Genomic DNA, 25,730 nt, shown 5'->3' with positions numbered 1-25,730 from the left:
CTCAAAATTCTCCAAGCCAGGCTTCAGCAATACATGAACCATGAACTTCCAGATGTTCAAGCTGGCTTTGGAAAAGGCAGAGGAACCAGAGATCAAATTGCCAACAACCACTGGATCATCAAAAAAGCAAGAGAGTTCCAGAAAAACAACTATTTCTGCTTTATTGACTATGCCAAAGCCTTCGACTGTGTGGATCACAATAAACTGTGGAAAATTCTGAAAGACATGGGAATACCAGACCACCTGACATACCTCTTGAGAAACCTATATGCAGGTCAGGAAGCAACAGTTACAACTGGACATGGAACAACAGACTGGTTCCAAATAGGAAAAGGAGTTCGTCAAGGCTGTATATTATCACCCTGCTTGTTTAACTTATATGCAGAGTACATCATGAGAACCCTGGGCTGGAGGAAGCACAAGCTGCAACCAAGATTGTTGGGAGAAATATCAATAACCTCAGATACGCAGATGACACCACCCTTATGGCAGAAAGCGAAGAGGAACTAAAAAGCCTCTTGATTAAAGTGAAAGAGGACAGTGAAAGAGCTGGCTTAAAACTCAACATTCAGAAAACGAAGATCAAAAAAAGAAAACTAAGATCATGGCATCTGGTCCCATCACTTCATGGGAAATAGATGGGGAAACAGTGGGAACAGTGTCAGGCTTTATTTTGGGGGGCTCCAAAATCACTGCAGGTGGTGATTGCAGCCATGAAATTAAAAGACACTTACTCCATGGAAGGAAAGTTATGACCAACCTAGACAGCATATTAAAAAACAGAGACATTACTTTGCCAACAAAGGTCCTTCTAGTCAAGGCTATGGTTTTTCCAATGGTCATGTATGGATGTGAGAGTTGGAATGTGAAAAAAGCTGAGTGCTGAAAAATTGATGCTTTTGAACTGTGGTGTTGTAGGAGACTCTTGAGAGTCCCTTGGACTGCAAGGAGATGCAACCAGTCCATACTAAAGGATATCAGTCCTGGGTGTTCACTGGAAGGACTGATGCTGACACTGAAACTCCAATACTTTGGCCACCTCATGCAAAGAGTTGACTCATTGGAAAAGACCCTGATGCTGGGAGGGATTGGGGGAAGGAGGAGAAGGGGCCAACAGAGGATGAGATGATTGGATGGCATCACCGACTCGATGGACATGAGTCTGAGTAAACTCCAGGAGTTGGTGATGGACAGGGAGGCCTGGCGTGCTGCGATTCATGGGGTCGCAAAGAGTCGGACACAACTGAGCCACTGAACTGAACTGAACTGAAAGGCACAGAAGAATTTATGGAATTAGTTACTTTTGGCAAGGCCTTCCATAGTTTTAAAAATTTTATCTAATTGAACTGAGGATTGTACTTCCCAGGTGGCGCAGAGGTAAAGAATCCACCTGTCAGTGCAGGAGATGCAGGTTCAGTCCCTGGGTTGGAAAGATTCCCCTGGAGCAGGAAATGGCAACCCACTCCACTGTTCTTGCCCAGGATGATCCCACGGACAGAGAAGCCTAGCGGGCTATAGTCCATGGGGTCAAAGAGAGCTGGACACAACAGCATGCATGCACACAAACAAGGGATTAGGAAATTTTTTCACAAAGTTTACGGTAAACATTTCAGGCTTTGTGAGCTGTACTGTCTCTGTTGCAACTACTGCAACCTACTGCAGCAGCCTGAGGGGGGCCACAGGCCACCCTAAGAAAATGGGCATGGCTGCGCTCCAGGGGGACAGGCAGGCGGACGGCAGGGGCTGACCACTGCAGACCAGCAGCCTGAGGGGGGCCACAGGCCACCCTAAGAAAATGGGCATGGCTGCGCTCCAGGGGGACAGGCAGGCGGACGGCAGGGGCTGACCACCGCAGACCAGCAGCCTGAGGGGGGCCACAGGCCACCCTAAGAAAATGGGCATGGCTGCGCTCCAGGGGGACAGGCAGGCGGACGGCAGGGGCTGACCACTGCAGACCAGCAGCCTGAGGGGGGCCACAGGCCACCCTAAGAAAATGGGCATGGCTGCGCTCCAGGGAGACAGGCGGGCAGAGGGCAGGGGCTGACCACCGCAGACCAGCAGCCTGAGGGGGGCCACAGGTCACCCTAAGAAAATGGGCACGGCTGCGCTCCAGGGGGACAGGCAGGCAGAGGGCAGGGGCTGACCACCGCAGACCAGCAGCCCTGATGAGAATTGCTTAGTGTGCCACTATCATACTGAAAATGAATCATTATGATCACAAGGCCACAATGTGCATATCATCACTTCTGATAACATCATCTCTATAACCAGTCAACTCTTGACGTCAAAGTTTTTGACAGAATTTTATATTACACCCAACACTATGGCATGTCTCTGATCATTGCCTTCAGACACACGGAGAAGCCATATTTAGGGATCTCTGTTAATTTTTTAAAATATTTACCAACTCTTTTGCTGACATCATGCTGATCTATATTCTAAGCCAGCAGTGTAGAAATTGCTTCTCCAAAGCCTCACTAATGTTATACCTCATATACATTTTCTTACCACATACTTCATGATGGGCATGATCATAGTTCCATATTTTTCTTAGTCAATGACATGTATATATAGTGAAATAAATAAATCTTAAATACAGTACTCAACAAAAGCGTACACCTGTACAATGCAAATCAAAGCACAAAACATTAAAATCACTCCAGAATGTTGCTTTAATGTCCCTTTCTAATCAGAACCTGTCCCCTAGCAGTTAAGTCTGTGTTATGAATTTGGAAGTCATATCAAGTTTATTAGTTACATACTGGGTGTGCTTTGCAATTGACCCACTCAAAGTGAGAGCATATTTAACAATATGGTTAACAATATGTACTTTATTGAGCCCATCTTTGCATGAAATTTTCCCTTGGTATCTCTAATTTTATTGAAGAGATCTTTAGTCATTAGCATTCCATTGTTTTCCTCTATTTCTTTGCATTGATCACTGCATTGATCATTGAAGGCTTTCTTATCCCTCTCCTCTTGCTATTCTTTGGAACTCTGCATTCAAATGGGTTATCTTTTGCTATCTGCATTCAAATGGGTTATCTTTTGCTATCTCCTTTGCCTTTAGCGTCTCTTCTTTACTCAGCCATTAGTATAAAGGACAGAAATGGTATAGACCTAACAGAAGCAAAAGATATGAAGAAAAGGTGGCAAAAATACACAGAAGAACTGTACAAAAAAGATCTTCACAACCCAGATAATCACGATGGTGTGATCACTCACCTAGAGCCAGACATCCTGGAAAGCAAAGTCAAGTGGGTATTGGGAAGCATCACTACAAAGCTAGTGGAATTCCAGTTGAGCTATTTCAAATCCTAAAAGATGATGCTGTGAAAGTGTTGCACTCAAAATGCCAGCAAATTTGGAAAATTCAACAGTGGCCACAAGGTCAGTTTTCATTCCAATCCCAAAGAAAGGCAATCCCAAAGAATGCTCTGCACAATTGCACTCATCTCACATGCTAGCAAAGTAATGCTCAAAATTCTCCAAGCAAGGCTTCAACAGTATGTGAACTGTGAACTTCCAGATGTTCAAGCTGGATTTAGAAAAGGCAGAGGAACCAGATATCAAATTGCCAACATCCACTGGATCATCAAAAAAGCGAGAGGTCCAGAAAAACATCTATTTCTGCATTATTGACTACACAAAAGCCTTTGACTGTGTGGATCACAACAAACTGTGGGAAAATTCTCCAAGAGATGGGAATACCAAACCACCTTACCTGCCCCCTGAGAAATCTGTATGCAGGCCAAGAAGCAACAGTTAGAACCGGGCATGAAACAACAGAATGGTTCCTAATTGAGAAAAGAGTATGTCAAGGCTGTATATTGTCACCCTGCTTATTTAACTTATATGCAGGGTACATCATGCTAAATGCTAGGCTGGATGAAGCACAAGCTGGATTCAAGATCGCCGGGAGAAATATCAATAATCTCAAATATAAGCAGATGACACCACCCTTATGGCAGAAAGCAAAGAAGAAGTAAAGAGCCTCTTGATGAAAGTAAAAGAGGAGAGTGAAAAAGTTGGCTTAAAACTCAACATTCAAAAAATGAAGATCATGGCATCTGGTCCCATCACTTCATGGCAAATAGATGGGGAAACAGTGGAAACAGTGTCAGGCTTTATTTTGGGGGGGCTTCAAAAATCACTGCAGATGGTGACTGTAGCCATGAAATTAAAAGACGCTTACTCCTTGGAAGAAAAGCTATGACCAAGATAGACAGCATATTGAAAAGTAGAGACATTACTTTGCTGACAAAGGTCCATCTAGTCAAAGGTACAGTTTTTCCTGCAGTCATGTATGGATGTGAGAGTTGGACTATTAAGACAGCTGAGTGCCAAAGAATTGATGCTTTTGAACTGTGGTGTTGTAGGAGACTCTTGAGAGTCCCTTAGACTGCAAGGAGATGCAACCAGTCCATCCTAAAGGATATCAGTCCTGGGTGTTCATTGGAAGGACTGATGCTGACACTGAAACTCCAATACTTTGGCCACCTGATGCAAAGAACTGACTCATTGGAAAAGACCCTGATGCTGGGAGGGATTGGGGGCAGGAGGAGAAGGGGCTGACAGAGGATGAGATGGTTGGATGGCATCACTGACTCAATGGACATGAGTTTGAGTAAGTTCCGGGAGTTGGTGATGGACAGGGAGGCCTGGCGCGCTGCAGTCCTTGGGGTCGCAAAGAGTCAGACACAACTGACAGACTGAACTGAATATGCACTTTATCGGAAATTTATATGTGATTTATCGGAAAGAAATTTTGTGCCCTTTGCTCATTTCTTAAACTGGCTATTCAAGCATCATTTAGATTAGTGGGACTTGTTCCAGAACACTGTACAAACGTTGCCTGTTCTAGAACACAATATTTTTAAATTGTGTACTCTCATACTTACATTCCACTCAGAATGACAGTTTGAGATTCATCTATGCTACTGTGCATAACATCAGTATGCTCCATTTTACTGTTGAACAGTACCCACTGCATAAGTACTCCAGAGCCTACCCTTTCTCCTTTTGAGAGATACCTGGGTTTTTTCAGTTTGGGGCTACTGTATGTATTAACTGTATGGGGATGAAACGTGTTTCATTTCTTCTGGGTAGCATTGCTGCGTCAGGGGCAGGTCTATGTTTACTGAATGCTGTCAGTGTTTTCACTGTAGCCATTCTGGTAAGCAGGCAGTTCCTATTACTTAAAGGTTATCATTCTTATGTTCCTACAGGTCCCTGAGATTCTGCTCATCATTTTTAATCTTTTTTCTCTGTTCTTAAGATTGAATATATCTACTGGTCTATCACTATATTCATCACTCCTTCTGCCATTTTTAATCTATGGTTTTCTATACCAGATATTTCAGTTCTATAATTCTGATTTGGGTCTTTTTTGTTTCAGATTCTGTTAAGATTTTCTTTTTATTCATTGCAACCATACTCTCTGTCACATTCTTAAACAACTACAACAGCTGAGGTAATATCCCTGTCTACCAATTCCAACATTTTAGCAAACCTCAAGTTAGCCTCTGCTGATTTCTTTTAAGAACATATTTTCCTGTCTCTGTGTACACTGAATAATTTCACATTGATCATGAATACTGTGAATGATATCATGTAAAAAGTTTGGATCCTGTTCTGTCTGTCTCAAGATTATTTTTTTCCTTTTTCCTTTAAACAATCAATTTTCTTCACAGAATTCAAACTGCAGAAGCCTATCTCCCCAACAATGTGCAGTGAGCAGAGTCTGAATTTTGGTTCAGATCTTTCAGCCTTCACTGAGCTGCTTGGAATGTGCCCCACATGAAGTTCAGGACTGAGCAGAGTTCGTGCACAGAGCATGAAGCTCCTCTTCTCCGGCTTGATCCCTGGGTTTATGCTCGCCCCTTCTCCACGTATAAACACAAACTTTCCAGGGCTTGCAGTTATACCAAATTCTGTGTTTGGTTCTTCAAACCAGTAAGACCAGCGTGTTTTTGTTTTGGTCTGTCTCAGCCTCCCCTCAGTGAAACATCAATGTTCGACTCCCCTTTGAATTCCATCTGTTCCTATTTACCCTCCAAGGCCTTCAGGTGGTTCTCTTTAAATTTTGTTCATAGTTTATATTTTTTCTACAGAAGGATGTGTGTGATAGAGCTTATTAGGCCAGGTCAGAAGCAGAAAGTCTCCATTAAGAATTTTTAAATCATATCAAGTTCACAGATTACATACTGGGTGTGGTTTTCAATTAACCCACTGAAAGTGAGAATATATTTAATAATATGTACTTTATCAGAAATTTATATTTATCAGAAAGAAACTTTGTGTCCTTTGCTCTTGTTTTTTTTTAAACTGGATATTCACTGATTCTTCATGGATAGTACATCTTTAGTGTTATTAAGGATATCAAATATTTGTCACACATGTTAGAAATATTTTCCTAGTTTATGATCTTTCTTTATGTTTATAGAACATATGGAAAAATTTACTCTTTATATATTTATAGCTTTACTGTATTATAAAATATACGGTGAGTTTTTATAGGTTTATTTTTTAAGAAATATATGTTCATTATGGAGAACAACCTATGAAAATTTAAAAATCACCCATAATCCACCCTCTTCCTCCCATACTCCTTCATGGGTTGTTTTTAAAAGTTGGGTGTATGTGCTACTATTCAACATAGTTTTGGAAGTTTTGGCCACAGCAATCAGGGCAGAAAAAGAAGTAAAAGGAATCCAGATAGGAAAAGAAGAAGTGAAACTCTCGCTGTTTGCAGATGACATGATCCTCTACATTGAAAACCCTAAAGACTCTACCAGAAAATTACTAGAGCTAATCAACGAATACAGTCAAGTTGCAGGATATAAAATTAACACACAGAAATCTCTTGCATTCCTATACACTAACAATGAGAAAACAGAAAGAGAAATTAAGGAAACAATACCATTCACCATTGCAACAAAAAGAATAAAATACTTAGGAGTATATCTACCTAAAGAAACAAAAGACCTATACATAGAAAACTATAAAACACTGATGAAAGAAATCAAAGAGGACACAAGCAGATGGAGAAATATACCATGTTCATGGATTGGAAGAATCAATATTGTCAAAATGGCTATACTACCCAAAGTAATCTATAGATTCAATGCAATCCCTATCAAACTACCAACAGTATTTTTCACAGAACTAGATCAAATAATTTCACAATTTGTATGGAAATACAAAAAACCTCGAATAGCCAAAGTAATCCTGAGAAAGAAGAATGGAACTGGAGGAATCAATCTGCCTGACTTCAGACTCTACTACAAAGCCACAGTCATCAAGACAGTGTGGTACTGGCACAAAGACAGAAATATAGATCAATGGAACAGAATAGAAAGCCCAGAGATAAGTCCACGAACCTATGGTCACCTTATCTTCGACAAAGGAGGCAAGGATATACAATGGAAAAAAGATAACCTCTTTAACAAGTGGTGCTGGGAAAACTGGTCAACCACCTGTAAAAGAATGAAACTAGAACACTTTCTAACACCATACACAAAAATAAACTCAAAATGGATTAAAGATCTAAATGTAAGACCAGAAACTATAAGACTCCTAGAGGAGAACATAGGCAAAACACTCTCCGACATAAATCACAGCAGGATCCTCTATGACCCACATCCCAGAATTTCAGAAATAAAAGCAAAAATAAACAAATGGGACCTAATGAAACTTAAAAGCTTTTGCACAACAAAGGAAACTATAAGCAAGGTGAAAAGACAGCCCTCAGATTGGGAGAAAATAATAGCAAATGAAGCAACAGACAAAGGATTAATCTCAAAAATATACAAGCAACTCCTCCAGCTCAACTCCAGAAAAATAAACGACCCAATCAAAAAATGGGCCAAAGAACTCAACAGACATTTCTCCAAGGAAGACATACAGATGGCTAACAAACACATGAAAAGATGCTCAACATCACTCATTATCAGAGAAATGCAAATCAAAACCACAATGAGGTACCATTACACGCCAGTCAGGATGGCTGCTATCCAAAAGTCTACAAGCAATAAATGCTGGAGAGGGTGTGGAGAAAAGGGAACCCTCTTACACTGTTGGTGGGAATGCAAATTAGTACAGCCACTATGGAAAACAGTGTGGAGATTTCTTAAAAAGCTGGAAATAGAACTGCCATATGACCCAGCAATCCCACTTCTGGGCATACACACCAAGGAAACCAGATCTGAAAGAGACACGTGCACCCCAGTGTTCATCGCAGCACTGTTTATAATAGCCAGGACATGGAAGCAACCCAGATGCCCATCAGCAGATGAATGGATGAGGAAGCTGTGGTACATATACACCATGGAATACTACTCAGCCATTAAAAAGAATTCATTTGAATCAGCTCTATTGAGATGGATGAAACTGGAGCCCATTATACAGAGCGAAGTAAGCCAGAAAGATAAAGACCATTACAATATACTAACACATATATATGGACTTTAGAAAGATGGTAACGATAACCCTATATGCAAAACAGAAAAAGAGACTCAGATGTATGGAATAGACTTGTGGACTCTGGGAGAAGGAGAGGGTGGGATGTCTCAGGAGAACAGCATTGAAACATGTATATTATCTAGGGTGAAACGGATAACCAGCTCAGGTTGGGTACATGAGACAAGTGCTCGGGCCTGGTGCACTGGGAAGACCCAGAGGGATCGGGTGGAGAGGGAGGTGGGAGGGGGGACTGGGATGGGGAATACATGTAAATCCAGGGCTAATTCATATCAATGTATAACAAAAACTACTGTAATGATGTAAAGTAATTAGCCTCCAACTAATAAAAATTAAAAAAAAAAAAAAAAAGAAAAGAAACACGGTGAAGAAACCCATATAATGAGAAATTAGAGCCAGTTTCCACCAGGGAACACCTTAGACCTCCAACTGAGTATATTTAGAAGCTCCTGTTGAGCTTTGATATTGTTACAGCCCTGGATAGCAGCCTGGATGCAAGGTTCTGGCCAGAACTGCCAGAGGTTTCTGTGTTCCTGACCTTTCAAAACCATGCTATGTAATAAATGTTTGTTGTTTTTAAAAAAAAAAAAAAAAAAAAAAGTTGGGTGTATGTGTGTCCAGTTATTTGGAAGTCTATCATGCACATTATAGGGCCCAGAAATCCCATTACTAAGTATATAAATAATAGAAATACATGTACACAGGTACCAAAGAACATGAACAAAAATGTTTATAGGAGAATTATTTGCATAAAACCAAGAATGACCTAAATCTCTATCACAGTAGAATGGAGGAACACCACATTCACATCATGGTACCATGTGACATGAAAATGAAGGACTGTTAGTACATGCAAGAACACGGGTGAATCTCACAAAGTTTAGTAAAAGAAGTGAGGCACAAAAGAACACATACCATACGACTCCATTTAAATTAAAACACATGCAAACGAATCTGTACAGTCCTCAGTCAGAACAGTGGCTGCCTTCTGGGAAGAGGAAAAGGACAGTGACTGGGAGGGAGCACAAAGAACGCGGCTTCTGGTCTTCTCTGTCTCTGGACTTCACAGTGGTGACGCGGGCACGTTTGCTACACCGTGACTCATCAAGCTACGCACTTACCATTTGCACACACAGGGCATACATTTATTTCAAGAAAGTCATGTAAAAACGTAATGCTTTGGAGAATATGAAAAAACTACACACAGGGAAAGAAATAACTTACGATCCACCTTCTTCCTTCCCACGTTTCCAGATACTCATTAAGCTTTGAATGCTTTTTTCTATATGCATCTATCATTTTGTTATAATTAGGCTTAAATTATGTACACAATTTTACATCATGCTTTTTTAAAGTTCACATGATAAATAAACATGTTCAGATTTGCTAACAATCCTTCCTAAAATTAACCATTAATTAGCACATAATATTTTGAGTGTATTTTTCATAAGATTACTAGGGTAATGAAAATCAGGAAGACTTTCAATTTCAGTCAAAACTAAACATCAAAAAAGTAGATACTATTAATCATAAATTATAAAAATAAAACATTTAAGTTCAACACACAATCCAAATTACTACACCATGTGAGTATGACTGCATTTTTAACAAGTAAATAAATGGTCTACAGTTTACATATGTAGGGCTACACCCCCCAAAAAGAGTGCTACAGAAAACAGCACTGGAAGTGTACAAAATGAAGTGAATAATAAAAATTACTTATGCTACTGGAAGAAAATAACTTTTCAATCTAGGTGAAGTCTGAGATAAATAGTATATGCATAGCAAACACGAACCAGAATTAAAAAGCAGTAACTACAAACAAACTTAGCATGTAGGCTGAAAGGACAGGTACTAGACAAAGTGTATCATTGCCTAAAAAACCCACCACTCCCGGCAGACACTGCACCACCATGCTGGGCACACTTACAAACTATTAGAGTCAGCACAGAGGCGCCATAATCGCTACCCTTGGCAACATGTCACGTGACACAAATGGCTAATTCGGCTTCTTCACTGGAGTGTGAGTCCAGGTACCCAGCACCAGTACCACAGCCAGCAGCACTACCGACAGTGTGCTGAATAAACACATCAGCCTAGTCACGATTTACTCTGGAAGGAAAGTGTTCCAGGTGGCATCTTAGAACCAAGGAATAAAAGTGTCAGTTTTTATCACTAAGTCAACACCATGTGTCAAACATATTCTAAAAGAACTTACACAAAAACATTAGAAACATACCAGACCCACCACAACTGGGTAAATATTCATTTCCCTTGAAGAGAGTGATGAATTTTCACCCCTGTCTAATGTAGTGGCTTCAAACTTAGATGTCTACCAGATACCTCAGAGTTCAAGTGTCCAAACTCCCAGTCTATCAATTGCCAGAAACTAAAATAAAATCAGAACTTCTCGACATGCAGGTTTCCCATCTCTGTTAACCACAGGTCCATCCGTTACCTGTTCTCTCTCAACCTGTCTCCACATACACCCCAGGTCTGCTCACTGGCACCACCCTCTGCTCCACCACCGTGTCAGCGGGACCATCACACTCACATCCCTCAACCAGCCCCGCTTAGCGCCCGCCCTGACCCATCTACCCCGATGCAGCAGGGAGGGGTGCAGTGCTTCGTACCTGAGACCCATCTCCCCCCACTGCTCTAAGTCATCGCGTCCCCTCACTTGGCTCCTCAGTGCCTCAAGACCCTGATTCTGCACTCGTCCCCCTCCTGAACTCTCACTCCCCACCCTGACCACAAGGACCTCGCTGGCGCCCCTCCAACATGCCAGGCACGCCGACAGTGTCTGCCTCTTCCCACATGCCACTCCTCTGTTCACACCACTCCTCCCAGAGATGCCTGTGTGTCTCACCTTTTCACCTCCTACGATAATTCTGTCCAAATGTCACCTCCTTGGTGCAACCTACACTGACCACCTACTAAAAACTGCAGCCCCATCTAACATCGGCATCCTCACTGCTCTGACCCAACTTCATTACTCTCTAGATCACTCAGATTTTCACAATAACTTATGGTATTCACCACCTTCCTTCACTGAAATCTAAGAATTATAAGGGCAAATATTTTTGTCTGTTTTACTGACTGTTCATATAATGGTGAGAGCACGTCGGAAATACTCAGTAAATACTTTTGAATGACTATGTTCCATATAACCCCAAAGGTCCATGCAAGTGCTTAAGGGAATCTGAAAATTCTGTTTTGCTTTGTAAAAATATATCTTAGTCATGTAAAAGTTGAAAAATGCTAAAATACATGCAAATAGTATATAACACTTTGGAGACAACCAATATATTAAAATATGATGCCAGATAAACTTGTTTCTGAGCCTCAGAACAAAACTTCTATTACATCTACTGAACAATTCTTTGAGTAAATTATAAGAAATCATTTCTATTTAGAACTTCTTCTGTGACTTAGGATTTACTCTACACTTGCACCCCCCAAAAGAGTAAACCACAAAAATGAACTGGGAAAGACCTACTAGGCTACAACTGTGCTCCATAACATCTGAGTTCAGGTTTGCTTCATGGAAACACCACAACACTGTTTCCACGTACTGACTCCTTAAATGAAATCAATAACTTGTCATAAAACCAAAAAAAATACTGTTTATCTCTTGTATATATTATCAGTTTAGTTCAGTTCAATCACTCAGTTGTGTCCAACTCTTTGCAACCCCATGGATTGCAGCATGCCAGGCTTCCCTGTCCATCACCAACTCCCAGAGCTTACTCAAACCCTTGTCCATCGAGTCGGTGACACCATCCAACCATCTCATCCTCTGTTGTCCCCTTCTCCTCTGCCTTCAATCTTTCCCAGCACCAGTGTCTTTTCAAATAAGCCAGTTCTGTGCATCAGGAGGCCAAAGGATTGGCATTACAGCTTCAGCATCAATCCTTCCAATGAATATTCAGGACTGATTTCCTTTAGGATGGGCTGCAAATTCTAGAACTATGCTTTAAATAGTTCTACATCTATCAACTTAACATATTCCAGAGTTTGTACAAGCCAAATTTCCCCTTATTTATCGTTACACGAACATATAAGATTCTTATGATAATGCATCTAGCCAAAATATAACTGGCTGTGAGTATTAGTCCGTGATTACCTGCAAAGAATCGCAATCACAACTCAAAATCATCAGGTAGCTTCAATGAAGTGTGATCTCATATTCAGATTTTATAAACAAGGCATGGAACTGTTTAAAGACCACAGTTAAGTTTGGATTAACTGCACATAAGATGACAGGATTTAAGTCTATTATGGCAAAATATTTGAAAGTTGAACAGCTAAGAAATCTAGGAAAATAACACAAACTTGTTAATGAAGTACTGATAGAAACAGTTATAAATCATATTTTATATTATTTACTCATTTTAACAATATTCCTAAGTTCCAAGTAATGAAATTTTTTGGCTTTGTGTTGAAAATGTAGACTTCTCACTCTTAAGCCTTCAGAGATAAGTTGCATAAATCAGTTGTTGAAATACTAAATTCAGCACTTCCCTGGCGATCCAGTGATTAAGCATCTCCCCTTCCACTGAGCAGGTGCATGTGTGATCCCTGGTAGGGAAACTAATATCCTACACATTGCAGGGTGCAGCCAAAAGAAAAAGAAAAAAATACTAAATTCATCTGCCCTAACAATATTCCCTGCTAATTGAGTCTTTTAAAGATTTAGCTTAACTCCTAAAACAAATACACAGCAGCTTTCTTTGTGAAATAAGAACTGGACATTTTATTCAAGAGTACTGATGTCCAAGTTTAAACAATTTCATTATAAAATTGCTGTTATTCAGAAATAAGACCATCATAAGTCAAGACAATCATAAGCCCTACAATAGAAGTGTGAATCAATGAGTGTGACCAAGAACCGCTAAGTCAATGAGTCATGACCATCAAACACTTTGCTCAGTTGTTTTAAAAATCATTCAGCTGGATTTGTGACTGACAGAGGTCTACTACCCATGATTCCACTGGCATGACACCAAGCCCAATAGGCATACACAGTAACTTTAATTAAACAAAATTATTTAAGTATTAGAAAGTCACTAAACACAGGGACTTCTCTGGTGGCCCAGTGGTTAAGACTCTGCACTTCCACAGCAGGGGCTGCAGTTTCCATCCATGATGGAAAGATCCCGCATGCCATGTGGTATGACCAAAAAAATAATAATAATACAGTTATTAGAAATAATGACTTTGCTGTGTCCATGTGCAAGAAAGAGTTGCCATGGCAGGCCTGACTGCACTCTTGAGAAAGAAGTGCTTCCAAGGCTGACCCTGCTCTGTGTCAGGCCTGGATCTGGGGAGAACTCTCACCATTCCCTAACTGGCAGAGCCGCTCCCAGCACCTCAACCATCCAGGTAAACCATGTGGCTTGTGCTCCACACCTGCTTTCTTCCGGGAGCCTGAAATTTCAGTACATGCTATGCAGAAGCTGCCACATCACCAACTCCCTGAGCCGCCGGTGAGTCTCCCCAGAGGCAGCAAGTCACATGTCCCCACAGTTTGGCCACAGAAGAGTTAAGCTCAACTTGACTGACTCTACTGAGTAAGAGCTCGAGGAAGCTCTTGCGGGGCTTCCTCTAACCTTCATCCCAGGAGCCTCTTCCCTGGGCTGGTTCTGCTCCGACAAATCTTAGCCGTGAGCATGACTGTACGCTCACAACAGTGAGTCTTCGTCAGAAAGCACTAAACCCAGGGTGGCCTCAGGAACTGACACCGTCCAGTGAAGGTCCAAAGAGAGGACTCGTGCCTTAGATCTCCTTATGCTTCTCAGACTATATAACACACTCTTACACATAACAGATATTCATCAGATTTGATGATCTTATATCTCATCCTCCTAACAGATCCAAACCAGTCTAAAGATGTGTTGCATCTCCATTTCAGTGTGAGTTAATGTTGGTACTAATTATATGGCAAAACATTATGTGATAATACAGGTACAATTCAAACAACCCGTAGGAAATTTGGGGCAGGTTCAAGTAACAGAGTTGGAAAGACTGATTACTTTGACCATTTATAGTCTGTAGCCCTCTGATCAGTTTTAATGATGCCTTGATAGTTCTCTGCCTGCAAAGACCCTGAAGAATATCCTAAGCATTCTTAATTTGAAGTTCCTCTTTTGTTAACTCATCTACCTTTGGAATTCAGTAAAATGCAACATATCTCAGTTGTATGTGACTGATAAAGAGGACAGGCATTTCTATCAAGATTCTGTTATTTGACAACAGTTCTGTGATGTGTCAAATAAACAATCCATGCCCTTAAACTTCTTACAATTCCTTTAGAACCAATGCTACCTATTGGCCAAAGGATGAAAAAGACAGCCACAAAAACACTGATTCAAAGGAAACACTGAAATACCATAAAAGGTGCAAGGGATGAAAAGAGTCAGAGAGCAGGAGAACATATCCAAGCTAAAGAAAGTTCCAGGCCACCGCTGATATCCAAGTCCTTTACTGGTCTTGATCTGTCACAGCAAAAACAAAAAACAGTTCTTGCTTCCTAGGTGGCGCTAGTGGTAAAGAACCTGCCTGCCAATGCAGGAGACTAAGAGACACAGGTTTGACCCCTGGGTCGGGAAGATCCCCTGGAGGAGGGCATGGCTACCCACTCCAGTATTCTTGCCTGGAGAATTCCATGGACAGAGGAGCCTGGCGGGCTACAGTCCACAAAATCACGAAGAGTCAGACAAAACTGAAGCAACTTAGCACACGCATGCACTATTTTTAAGGCAAACTTCTTTAGTCAACAGAGACGTTATTATAAAACGTTAATTACGCATTTCAAAAAAGCAAAGAAATACAATGAATTTTTACAAAACACAGCAATCCAGTGACTCTTCCTCTTATGAAGGCTCTATTAAAAAAATATATAACAGAATGCATACTTTATCAATACATATGACAAATAATATTCTTAAAGATATTACTAACATAGAAAATACAGATCATTAAATCAGTGAAGAGTCAAGCGTGTAGAAAGTCACACAGTAAAAAGTAACCCCCAGAGGTCATCAAACCACCCCCTGAGACAGCACAAGCTGGTACGTCGCAGACTCAGGAAGCAGCAGTGACTCCACCACCGCACTTGGTAGAAGGGGATTGCTGTTTTGGCCTTTGGGAGGTGGGGACACAGTGCGGAGAAAGGCAGAGACCAGCCATTCAAGAGTTTTCCTTCTGTTCATCCCCTGTACACTCAGCCTTCATCATTACTTTGTTCATTTATTTTAGTCGTTCTATTCAGTGCTACTCACACCACTGGCAAAGAAGAACATTATAAAACTGAGTTTTCTATTTAAATGAACTGTGCAAATGCCTTTCTTTTGGTGTATGCTCTACCAACAGAGTCTATCATCTTGTGAAAGTTTATGTAATAGTAAGACTGGGATTCTCAATTCTGTATTTAATCACCAAGCCAAGCCATTTTTACTCATCAAATCAAAACTAAGTTCTAAGGGAAAAGGTGATGTGCATTCTTTTTCTCTTCAAAAAGAAACAAAGAAGTATATCTATTTTACAAAGACAAAAATTCTCAGGTTAACCCCCGTTTAATACAAACACTGCTTAATTGTTACCATGAAGCTGAGATTTTCTTGTTTCAGGTTATAATTTTCATTATATGGCAATGGTGGAGTTACCATGACTTTATAAATAATGAACTGCAGAATTAGAATCATGTAATTATAGGGAAAAGTCAAATTTTAGAAGCAATAGGGGGTGTAACCATGGAACATTCCAAACATTATCCACTACTTAAGACAAATTTTAATTGTGTTTAAACAGAAGGTGAAGTGCGCAACAACGACTGAAGCTGTGTAGAGTAAAGCCCAGTTGTACAGAGACAGATAATGATGGGATGGGGAAAGCTGGTGAAAACTTATAATGAAGAGAGAACTAGTAAGAATATAGCAACCTGGCTGAAATTGATATTCATTAGGGCGCTCTTCACATCAATAGGAGCATTTGGACCCTGTGGTCTTTATCAGTGTCCCAGCTGGTAATGGTTGAAGGTTAATGCCTTACCCCATTCTGTTCCATTTTCCATCCTAATTAGCCCTGCAAATCTATAGCTGTGAGCACCAAGTGTCTGTGTTCAAAAGAAACTAATTAATGCTGGCAAATTAGATCAAGTCCAAAGATCCAACAGCCAAACTCTTAGTTAAATGCTCCTTGTTAATAGGAAGTGTAGCTGTCAATAACTGCTGTTGCTGACTATAATGAGGCATCTCTTTTTTTTCATTGAAAGTGATTTCATTTCTCTTTGTCACTGGAAAAGCTGTTCCATTCCCTTCACAAACCTAAGTTGCTGGCAGCCTGACCCAATTCTTATGATCAGCCGGGTTGAAATGACATAGGAAAAAAAAAAAAAATCAAACAGAAAAGCTTTCTGACATAATCTGTTTCAGGCATTTAAAAGAAAGTCAGATCATTTATTAGAATTCCTATATCTTTATCTGAGAACTATACAATTAGGATGCATAATGCTTTTAAATAGAATCCTATAATTATGTAATAAAGCAAAGGCTATAAACAGTAAATAAACCACAATGGAAGTCTCCTGATTCTACATTATGCCTTTTTGTTCAGTTTAAATGGAGTTGTTCTACTCCTGCCTGAGCAATGCCAGTGTACATGCTCTCCTAATTCACCTGGTTAAACAGCAAGATCATTCTCTATAAAATAATCAATTTTAGATCCTAAAATACCATTTTGGACCATATGGCCTAAAAGAAAAAAAAAATCAATATATGATTATAAAAGTCCAAACACTCAAAGATCATTTGTTATAACGTGCTATTAGGGATAAATGCATTGAAACAGCTCAAATGAACCTCAAATTTCAAGGTGCTTTCAGTCTTCAAAGGATTTTAAGTATATTAAATAAAAAAAGAAAGAAAACCTTAACACTGTAAGCAACTTAAGTTTTAATAAAGAAGCAAAATTAAATATTTTTTTCTGTACCATTACAAAGTAGTAGGTGCATAACACAAATAAATACCTTTTAAAGTTATACTCCAGTTCTTTCATTTCAAAGGACAAAAACAAAGTTTCATTGTCCAAGAGCAAAGCAAAGGTAGTTCTGAAACTCAAACTCAACCGTTTTGCAGTTTTGCATTTTCATCCGAATCATGAGAGTAAACAGTCTGTAACTGAATTGGCTAGCTTTCATTCTAAGTATCAGAATAACATGTTACAAAAGAGAATAAAATGAAAGTCACTCAGTTGTGTCTGATTCTTTGCAAACCCCATAAAGTGGGACCTGCCAGGCTCCTCTGTCCATGGGATTCTCCAGGCAAGAATACTCCAGGGGATCTTCCTGACCCAGGGATCAAACCGGGATCTCCTGTGTTGCAAGCAAATTCTTTCACCAGCTGAATACCAGGGCAGACCCACAAAACAGAGTAAGTACAACTAATGTTTACAATTTTGAACCAATACATCAGTAAAAAGTAAATAATCTTGCTGGTAGTAAAAAGTTAACCATACAATTTTATTATCCATTTTTAAGTTTTCTCCTCCATCACCAGAATCAGGATCTGTGAGGTGGATGGAAGACTACTTCTTGAGACCATGAGCATGTTCCATGGTGTGTACTGAATCCCACTGCAGGTGCCAACGGAGCAACTTCTCCTGACATCTGGGGTGGGGGGGAGGGAAGGTGCTCCAGTCAGACAGCTAGTTCATAATGAAAGCAAGACCATCAAATGATACTGACAAATTCCTGATAATTTATTAATAAGCTTGTTTACTGATGGATTTAATTCAAACTGAATTTATAGACAGATTTAAAATGGGAATAGCTCATAATAAGTCATTTAAGAAAGAGAGATGATCATCACACAGTGTTGATTCTGAGGAACTGCTCTTTTATTGTCTTTATCCATCAGTCCCAGAGGTTATTCTCTAAGGAGACAGCATCGAAGGGACAAGAATGTGCCTGACACCCAAATGCTCCTGACATAGTCCCAAAACTACTGCTGATACAACTGCTGAGAAACGTGCAGGGAACTGCAGTCGGTCAGCCCCGCCTGGCTGACCCTCAGCAAAGGCCCAAGGAGAGGGAAAAAAGGTAAGCCGGGGGAAGTCCATGTCTGCAAGACTTTGCCACTGCTTCTCTGACATGGCCATTCCAAGAGGTAGACTGTTACTATAAGACATTTCTACAGTAATACTGCCATCTGTTTTCTAATTACCCATCATTTAAGGTCTCATTTTTCACTGTCCATGCCTTTGCTTATATTTTTCACTATAATATTACATATTAATCAACAATATATCTCTAGATTTATAGAATACAGGAATACTTCATGTTAAAAAATATTTTCCAAAGAACACAGGCACATGTGGGTGCCCAGTACATGCATTTACATAAATACCTTCCACTTAAAATTGTATAGAAAAATTTTAAAAATCAGACTCACTGTATTTACTACTGCAATTCCATTGATAATTCAATAATAGCAATGACCCCAAAGAAATCATCTTAGAATTTATTCCTATATTAATATGTTGACAGAGGAGAAATAGGTATACACTACACTTGACATTTCTTCTTTCCCTATCAAAATCACCAGAATAACTTGTTTCTCCAAAATACAGATGCAAGTTTTTTCTCTATAACTGTACATCTGGGGGAGAAAATGTTCTTTACTGAGAATTTGGGAGAATATTTTTAAATTGTAAATGAACACCACTTGTAAGTTCTGAAAGCTGAAATACTGGAATCTTAGTGAAAGGGCGAGAACCAATTCATACATATTAATTCACTGACTACTTCATTCTGAGGCTAAGGATTAAATTCAGATCATATTATAAAAAACGTATTTGATCTTTATATGAATATTTGAATCTTACCTTGAACTTGTTCAGAACATCTCTCTCGGGCCTTTTCTCTCATTATTTTAGGGATCAAAACATCTTTTTCGACATGTCTGAGATGCTGCTCTGAAAAAAAAAATCTTCATTTAATAAAGTCTCAAGTAAACCACCTGTTTAGGTGAAAAATAAGCACTCTGGTTTACTTAAAATAAAAGCCTATACAAATATATTAAAAAGTAACTCTTCTATAACCTCATGAAGCTGTTATTAAGTCACTGAAAATTATTGAACACTGTTTTAAAAACAACAGAAAAAAACATGAGGGGTATAGGTAACACCTTCCCAAAAATTTCAGCAAACTACGTTTTAACACTTTTATTTGGTGACATATTCCATGTAGTCTTGACAAAATTAAAGTCATAGACTAAAGCATTATCATTTTTTAATTCATACAATCCATAAGAAGAGAATTTTTATCAATACTGAGACCCAAGGGTAGATGAAGAGATCCAAGATTAAGAGACATACATAAGTAGTTTCTCCACCTAACAATGAGTAGCTTAAGAAAGAGCTGGCAGAAGAAGAAAAAGTGGAACCACCTTTGCAAAGAAAAACGAAGCACATGAGGTCTGCGTGTCTCAAATACAATTACCATAGTCAGACGAACTCGGAGGCCTGGGCTCCTGCTCCAGACTCCCCCCAGCATGCTCCTCAAATTCCCAGAGAGCCCTATAACCCAAAAGGATTCTCCCAGAATCCAAATGATCAGAAATTCTGAAAGGCAAAAGGTGGGTGGGATCAGATTAAAGAAGGCAATCTTATCCCCAGAGTTTTTTTCCAGGAAAAAACTGATGCCAAAAGCAGGAAGCACGCCCCACACTCTTAAGCAACAGAAACGGAGAGAAGGAGATTTCCCTAGAGGAAGCCAAAGCATCAGTGGTCAAAATAACCACAGCAGGTGCCAAAGTAGGTCACTCTTCTGCTGCCTTCAGACCACGGGCAAAATAAGTAAATACAGGCACTTATCTCCAAAAGATGAGCAAGTTTCTCAGTATGTATCTAGTGACACTTAAGACCAGGAACTCCTAAACTTTTCCTGGTCCCCAACAGCCTCTGGATGTAGCTATGAAGTGATACAGTATTTGCAGCTAGGGTAAGGGGGCATCGTCTCAAAAAGCAAGTAAAATCAGCAATAACCAAACAGCCAAAAATCACCCAAATTTGATAAGGACAACACAGTGAGAGGGAGAAGCCCACTACAATGAATCAAGAAGTAAACAACTCTTAAGACAGTTAAAGAGTACAGAAAATAAGACTTTCAAATAAATATAATCAATGTACTGAGGCAAATAAAAAGATATGAGCCCCCAGACAGAAACGAATCATAGATCACCTAACTGATGAAAGTCTGAAGCTCAAAAATCCTAAAAGCTTCAAAAGGGAAAAAAAATCACCACACACACAGAGAAACAAGAACCAGATTTACATCATGTTTCACGGGCAAGGTGTGGATGCAAGAAAATGATGGTGAAATAACTTCAAGGCTCTGAGAAGGAATTACTTTATATCCAAGAATTCCAGTCAGTCAATAGTGAAATTAAAAATATTCTCAGTGACTTCCCTGGTGGTCCAGTGGTTAAGACTTTGCCTTTCAATGTGAAAGGTGAGAGTTCCATCCCTGGTTGGGGAGCTAAGATCCTACGCGCTCTGTGACTCAAAACCCAAAACATGAAACAGAAGCAATACTGTACAAATTCAATAAAGACTTTAAAAGTGGGAGGAAAATATATATTTTCAGATGTGTAGGAACTGAAAAGTTTATCTCTTTCAACCTCACTGAAAAAGAAATGATCTTATAACAGTGAGACAAGCCAAGCTACTGATCCAGCGTGAACAGAGAACAAACACCCTTCTGCGTGCACACGGAGCCCAGAGAGGAGCTCAGGCAGGTGGCGCAGAACTGACTCTTCTCCGCTTCTGTGTCTGGGAGACTCCAGCCACAGGCCTTGACTTCAAAACCCACAGAAACTGGGCCTGGAGGGTTTACTCCAAGGCTTCTTTCTTCACATATATGTCTTGACATGTGGGCTGGGAAGACTGAGGGCAGGTTCAATGAGGAAGAGAAACCAAATCACCTCCACAGGGCACAGCAGAGAGGTGATGAGCAGAAGCAAGCAGCCCAAGATAACTGATAACCGAGGGAAAGGAGAGCAGTCTTCTCTCTGAGCCTGTCGGGGGAGCCATCAGCTGCATTTCTGCTACCTTCTGTGGATTTCAAGTCACTGGGCTCAACTCAGCCCACACCCCAGTGGACAGAGGGCTACATCACACAGAGCTTGACAGATGGAAGATACTGTCGTAACCTTCTTGGTAAAACAAAATTTGCCCCAAGAAGTAATACAGAACATATTTTGATCAAAAGAAAAGAATCCGTGATGTACAAACGTGAAATATATAAAGCATATTAGAAAACACACATTTAAATTTACATGTTAAAACCGTAACATCAACTTGACCCAAGTAACATTTATAGAATACTCCACTCAATAACAGCTGAATATTTAGCAAGGTAAAATACAGAATGGGCTATAAAACAAATCTTAATAAGTGTAAGAGAATTCAAATCACACAAAGTATGTGTCCTGACACCAGTGTAACTAAAGTAGAAATCAGTAACAGAAAGATCTCTTGAAAATCTCCAAGCGTTTGGAAAGTAAGTAACACACTTCCAAATAATCCATGGGTCTAAGCAGAAATGAAAAGGGAAATTAGAAAGTTTTTGTAAATGAAAGAAAATGTAACACATCAAAATTCGTGTGATGCAGCTAAAACAGTACCAATAGAGAAACTAGTAGCACTAAAAGTCTACACTGGAAATAAGGATGGTCTTTCAATCAATGACTTAAGCTCCTGCCTCAGAAGTCAGAAAAAGAATAAAAGAAACACAAGAAAAGAAATAATATAGATTGAAGTATAAATCAATGAAATGGAAAACAAAATGATCAAACAAGCAAAATGATGGAGGAAAGCAATGAAACCACAGCTGGTTCTTTGAAAAGATTATTATAATTGATAAAAAACCTAGTCAGGAAGGTTGCTCAGAGGGTAACGCGTCTGCCTGCAATGCGGGAGACCCGGGCTCCATCGCTGGGTCGGGAAGATCCCCTGGAGAAGGAAATGGCAGCCCACTCCAATACTCTTGCCTGGAGAATCCCATGGACCGAGGAGCCTGATGGGCTACAGTCCACGGGGTTGCAAGGAGTTGGACACGACTGAGCGACTTCACTTCACTTCTAGCCAGGAAAAGAGAGGTCACAAATATCAGAAATGATATTTTATATATTAATAATGTATTTAATTTGTAAATGTAGGCCAATAAATTTGACAACAAAGATGAAGTAGACAAATTTCTTGAAAAACACAAATAACCAAACCTAACTCATAAGGACATATAATCAGTATAGCCCTATACCTATTAAAGAAATTGAATCTGTAATCAAAAGTTTTTTCACAAAAGAATTCCAGATTCAGAGAGCCCTTACTGGTGAATGTGATCAAACATTTAAGAAAGAAATAATATCAATTCCACATAAACTCCTTCAGAAAACTGCTCTGAAGCCAGCATTATCACGATACCAAAGTCAGACAAAGACATTACAAGAAACCTACAGTCCAATATACCATCATGAATACTAATGTAAAAATCTTAACAAAGATGAGCAAATTGAATCCAGCAATAAAAAAAAGGATAATACTTCATGACCAGGTGGGTTTTATCCCAGGATTGCAAGACTTATTTTTCAAAAAATGAAGAAGTGTAATTCATCATATTAAAATACATGGTTATCACAATAGACACAGAAAATATATTTGACAAAAATCCAATATCCATTCCTAATTTAAACTTCCATAAAGTAGGAACTGAAGGAAAGTTCCCCAACATGATAAATGGTATTTATAGAAAAAACCTACTGGTAACACCATATTTAATGCTGAAATACTGAATGTTTCCCCCTAAAACAGGGAATGAGCTAAAGAAGGCTGTTCTTACCACTTCTATTAAGCATTATACTGGGTATTCTAGCCAGTGTAATAAGGCAAGAAAAATAAAAGGCTTCTAGATTGAAAAGAAAGAAATAAAACCATAGTTAATTGAGGGTCATATGATCATCTATATAGAAAATCCAATGGAATCTATAAAAAGTTACTACAACTAGTAAGTGAGTTTAGCAAGGTTTCCAGACACAACATTAACATACAAAAATCTAATGGAAATGACATAAAAGTCAGAGGACTAGAAGATAATTCAATAATAATTTCCAAAGCTATAAAATAGAAAGTGCCTTTTTAAAAAATGAACTGAAGCTCATGAATCTGGAAGACAAAAAAAAAAAAAAAAAAAACACAATTTAACACTGAATTTACCACAGTCTCAAAAAGAGGAAAGAAGAATTGCAAGGCTGAAAAAATATTTGAATAAACAATGACTGAAAGTTTTCCAAATTAGTGAAAAGACAGAACCCTGTCAATTCAATAAAGCAGTTAAAAACCCAAAGAAATACACACCCAGACAAACCATACTTATACTTCTGAAAATTAGAAAAGTCATCAAAATATCAGAAATATAGGGGAACAAAAATTCAAAAAACAAAAGGATTTCTCATCAGAAACCACAGAAGCCAGAAGGAAGTGGCATAGTATTTTCAAGTCCTAAAACAAAAGCACTGTCAATCAAGAATTCTATAACCAGTGAAAATATTCTTCAGGAATGAAGATAAAGACAACTCACATGAAGAGAAGCTAATTTCCTGCCAGCAGAGCTATTCTAAAAGAATGGCTAGAGGAAGCTATTCATACAGGAAGGAAATATTAACAAAAGGAAACTCAGAACAACAGGAATGAAGAAAGGGCAACAAAAAGGGTAAACACAGTAAACTACTTTTTTCTTGAGTTTTAAAATTTATTTTTGACAGAAGCAAAAAAATATAGCATCTTCAGTATACACAGAGGGAATATTAAAGATGACTTCATTGTAAAGGGGATAGGGTAAAGCAACTTTGGTAGTAAGATATCTGTGTTCTATTTGAAAGATAAAATGTTGATTCGACTAGACTGTGATGAGCTATGTATGCATAAGGTAATCTTCTGAACAACCACTAAAGAAAGTCAAAGAAATACATTCAAAAACACTATAGATAAACCAAATGGAATGGAGTCAACCAGACAGTAATAACAGAAAGATAGCAGGAAAATCTCCTGATACCTGGAAATTAAAAAATACCCTGCTGCTAAATAATTCATAAGGCAGAAGAGGAATTAAGATACTGACCTGAATGAAAATGAAAGCACAACATATCAAAATGTGTAAGACAAAGCTGAAGCAGTGCTTACAGGGAAATTTATACTATAAATGTTCACATTTAAAGTCTCAAACCCATACAGTTGACTCATGAACAACTGTGTGGGTTTGAACTGTGAAGCCCCACTTACAAGGAGACTTTTCCAAACACAGAGGTAATGTGGTACTACACAGTGGCAGTTCTTGGACCCACTACATTTTATTAGGATAGCATTATTCAGATAGCAAAATTAAAATCTTTTTTTTTTAAGTATCCTTCAAGATACTGTTCATCTTTCATTAAACTCATTTCTATTGGTAAAGGTATCTTTTTGTAAATAATTATTGCTGGTATGTAGGCGTCCCAGGTGGGGCTGGTGGTAAAGAACCTGCCTGACAATGCAATGCAGGAGAAGTGAGAGACACGGATTCGATCCATGGGTTGGGAAGATTCCCTAGAGAAGGAAATAGCAACCCATTCCAGTATTCTTGCCTGGCAAATCCCAAAGACAGAGGAGCCTGCTGGGCTATAGTCCTTGGGGTCACAAAGACACAACTGAGCACACACACATACAGTCTTGATTGAATTGACTGAATAAATACAACCTTGAAAGTGAAGTGTTAGTGGCTCTGTCGTGTCTGACTCCTTGCCACCCCATGGACTATACCGCGCCAGGCTCCTCTGTCCATCGAATTCTCCAGGAAAGAACACTGGAGTGGATTGCCATTCCCTTCTCCAGGAGATCTTCCTGACTCAGAGATCAAACCCAGGTCTCCCACATTGCAGGCAGATTCTTTATCATCTAAGCCACCACGGAAACCCAGTACAACTTTACTGAACTCTAACTCTAATCCTCTGCCGATAGATTCTCTTCCGATTTCCATGCAGGCAAGCATAAGGATAGCTCTGCATTTTCCCTTTTTAATTCTTCCTGTCCACACCTTTCAGAAGAACAGTGAGCAGAAGCCAGCAGCGCCTGCACCTTGGGTGCTCCAACTCTGTGTAGAATTTCTGCAGTTATCCTGATTTTGAGATCTGCGCATGACTTTCCTCTCTTATCTC

General features: G+C 39.4%; 1 protein-coding gene across 4 annotated transcripts in view; it reads right to left on the bottom strand.

The window, feature by feature from the left end:
* CMC1 (C-X9-C motif containing 1) overlaps positions 1 to 25,730 on the bottom strand; it is an 81,859-nt gene that overhangs the window by 36,727 nt on the left and 19,402 nt on the right. For 3 of the 4 annotated variants that reach the window (XM_020878340.2, XM_020878338.2, XM_020878341.2), the window contains exon 2: positions 19,366 to 19,455. In XM_020878340.2, coding sequence (XP_020733999.1) covers positions 19,366 to 19,408 — 43 coding nt within the window. In that variant the 5' untranslated portion in view covers positions 19,409 to 19,455. The remainder of the gene's footprint in view (positions 1 to 19,365; positions 19,456 to 25,730) is intronic. The other variant, XM_020878339.2, reaches the window with a different exon arrangement.

This window comes from Odocoileus virginianus, chromosome 26 (genome assembly GCF_023699985.2).
Source record: "Odocoileus virginianus isolate 20LAN1187 ecotype Illinois chromosome 26, Ovbor_1.2, whole genome shotgun sequence".
NCBI lineage: Eukaryota > Metazoa > Chordata > Mammalia > Artiodactyla > Cervidae > Odocoileus > Odocoileus virginianus.
The sequence above is the reverse complement of the archived record's forward strand: the minus strand, read 5'-3'. Positions and strand labels throughout refer to the sequence as shown.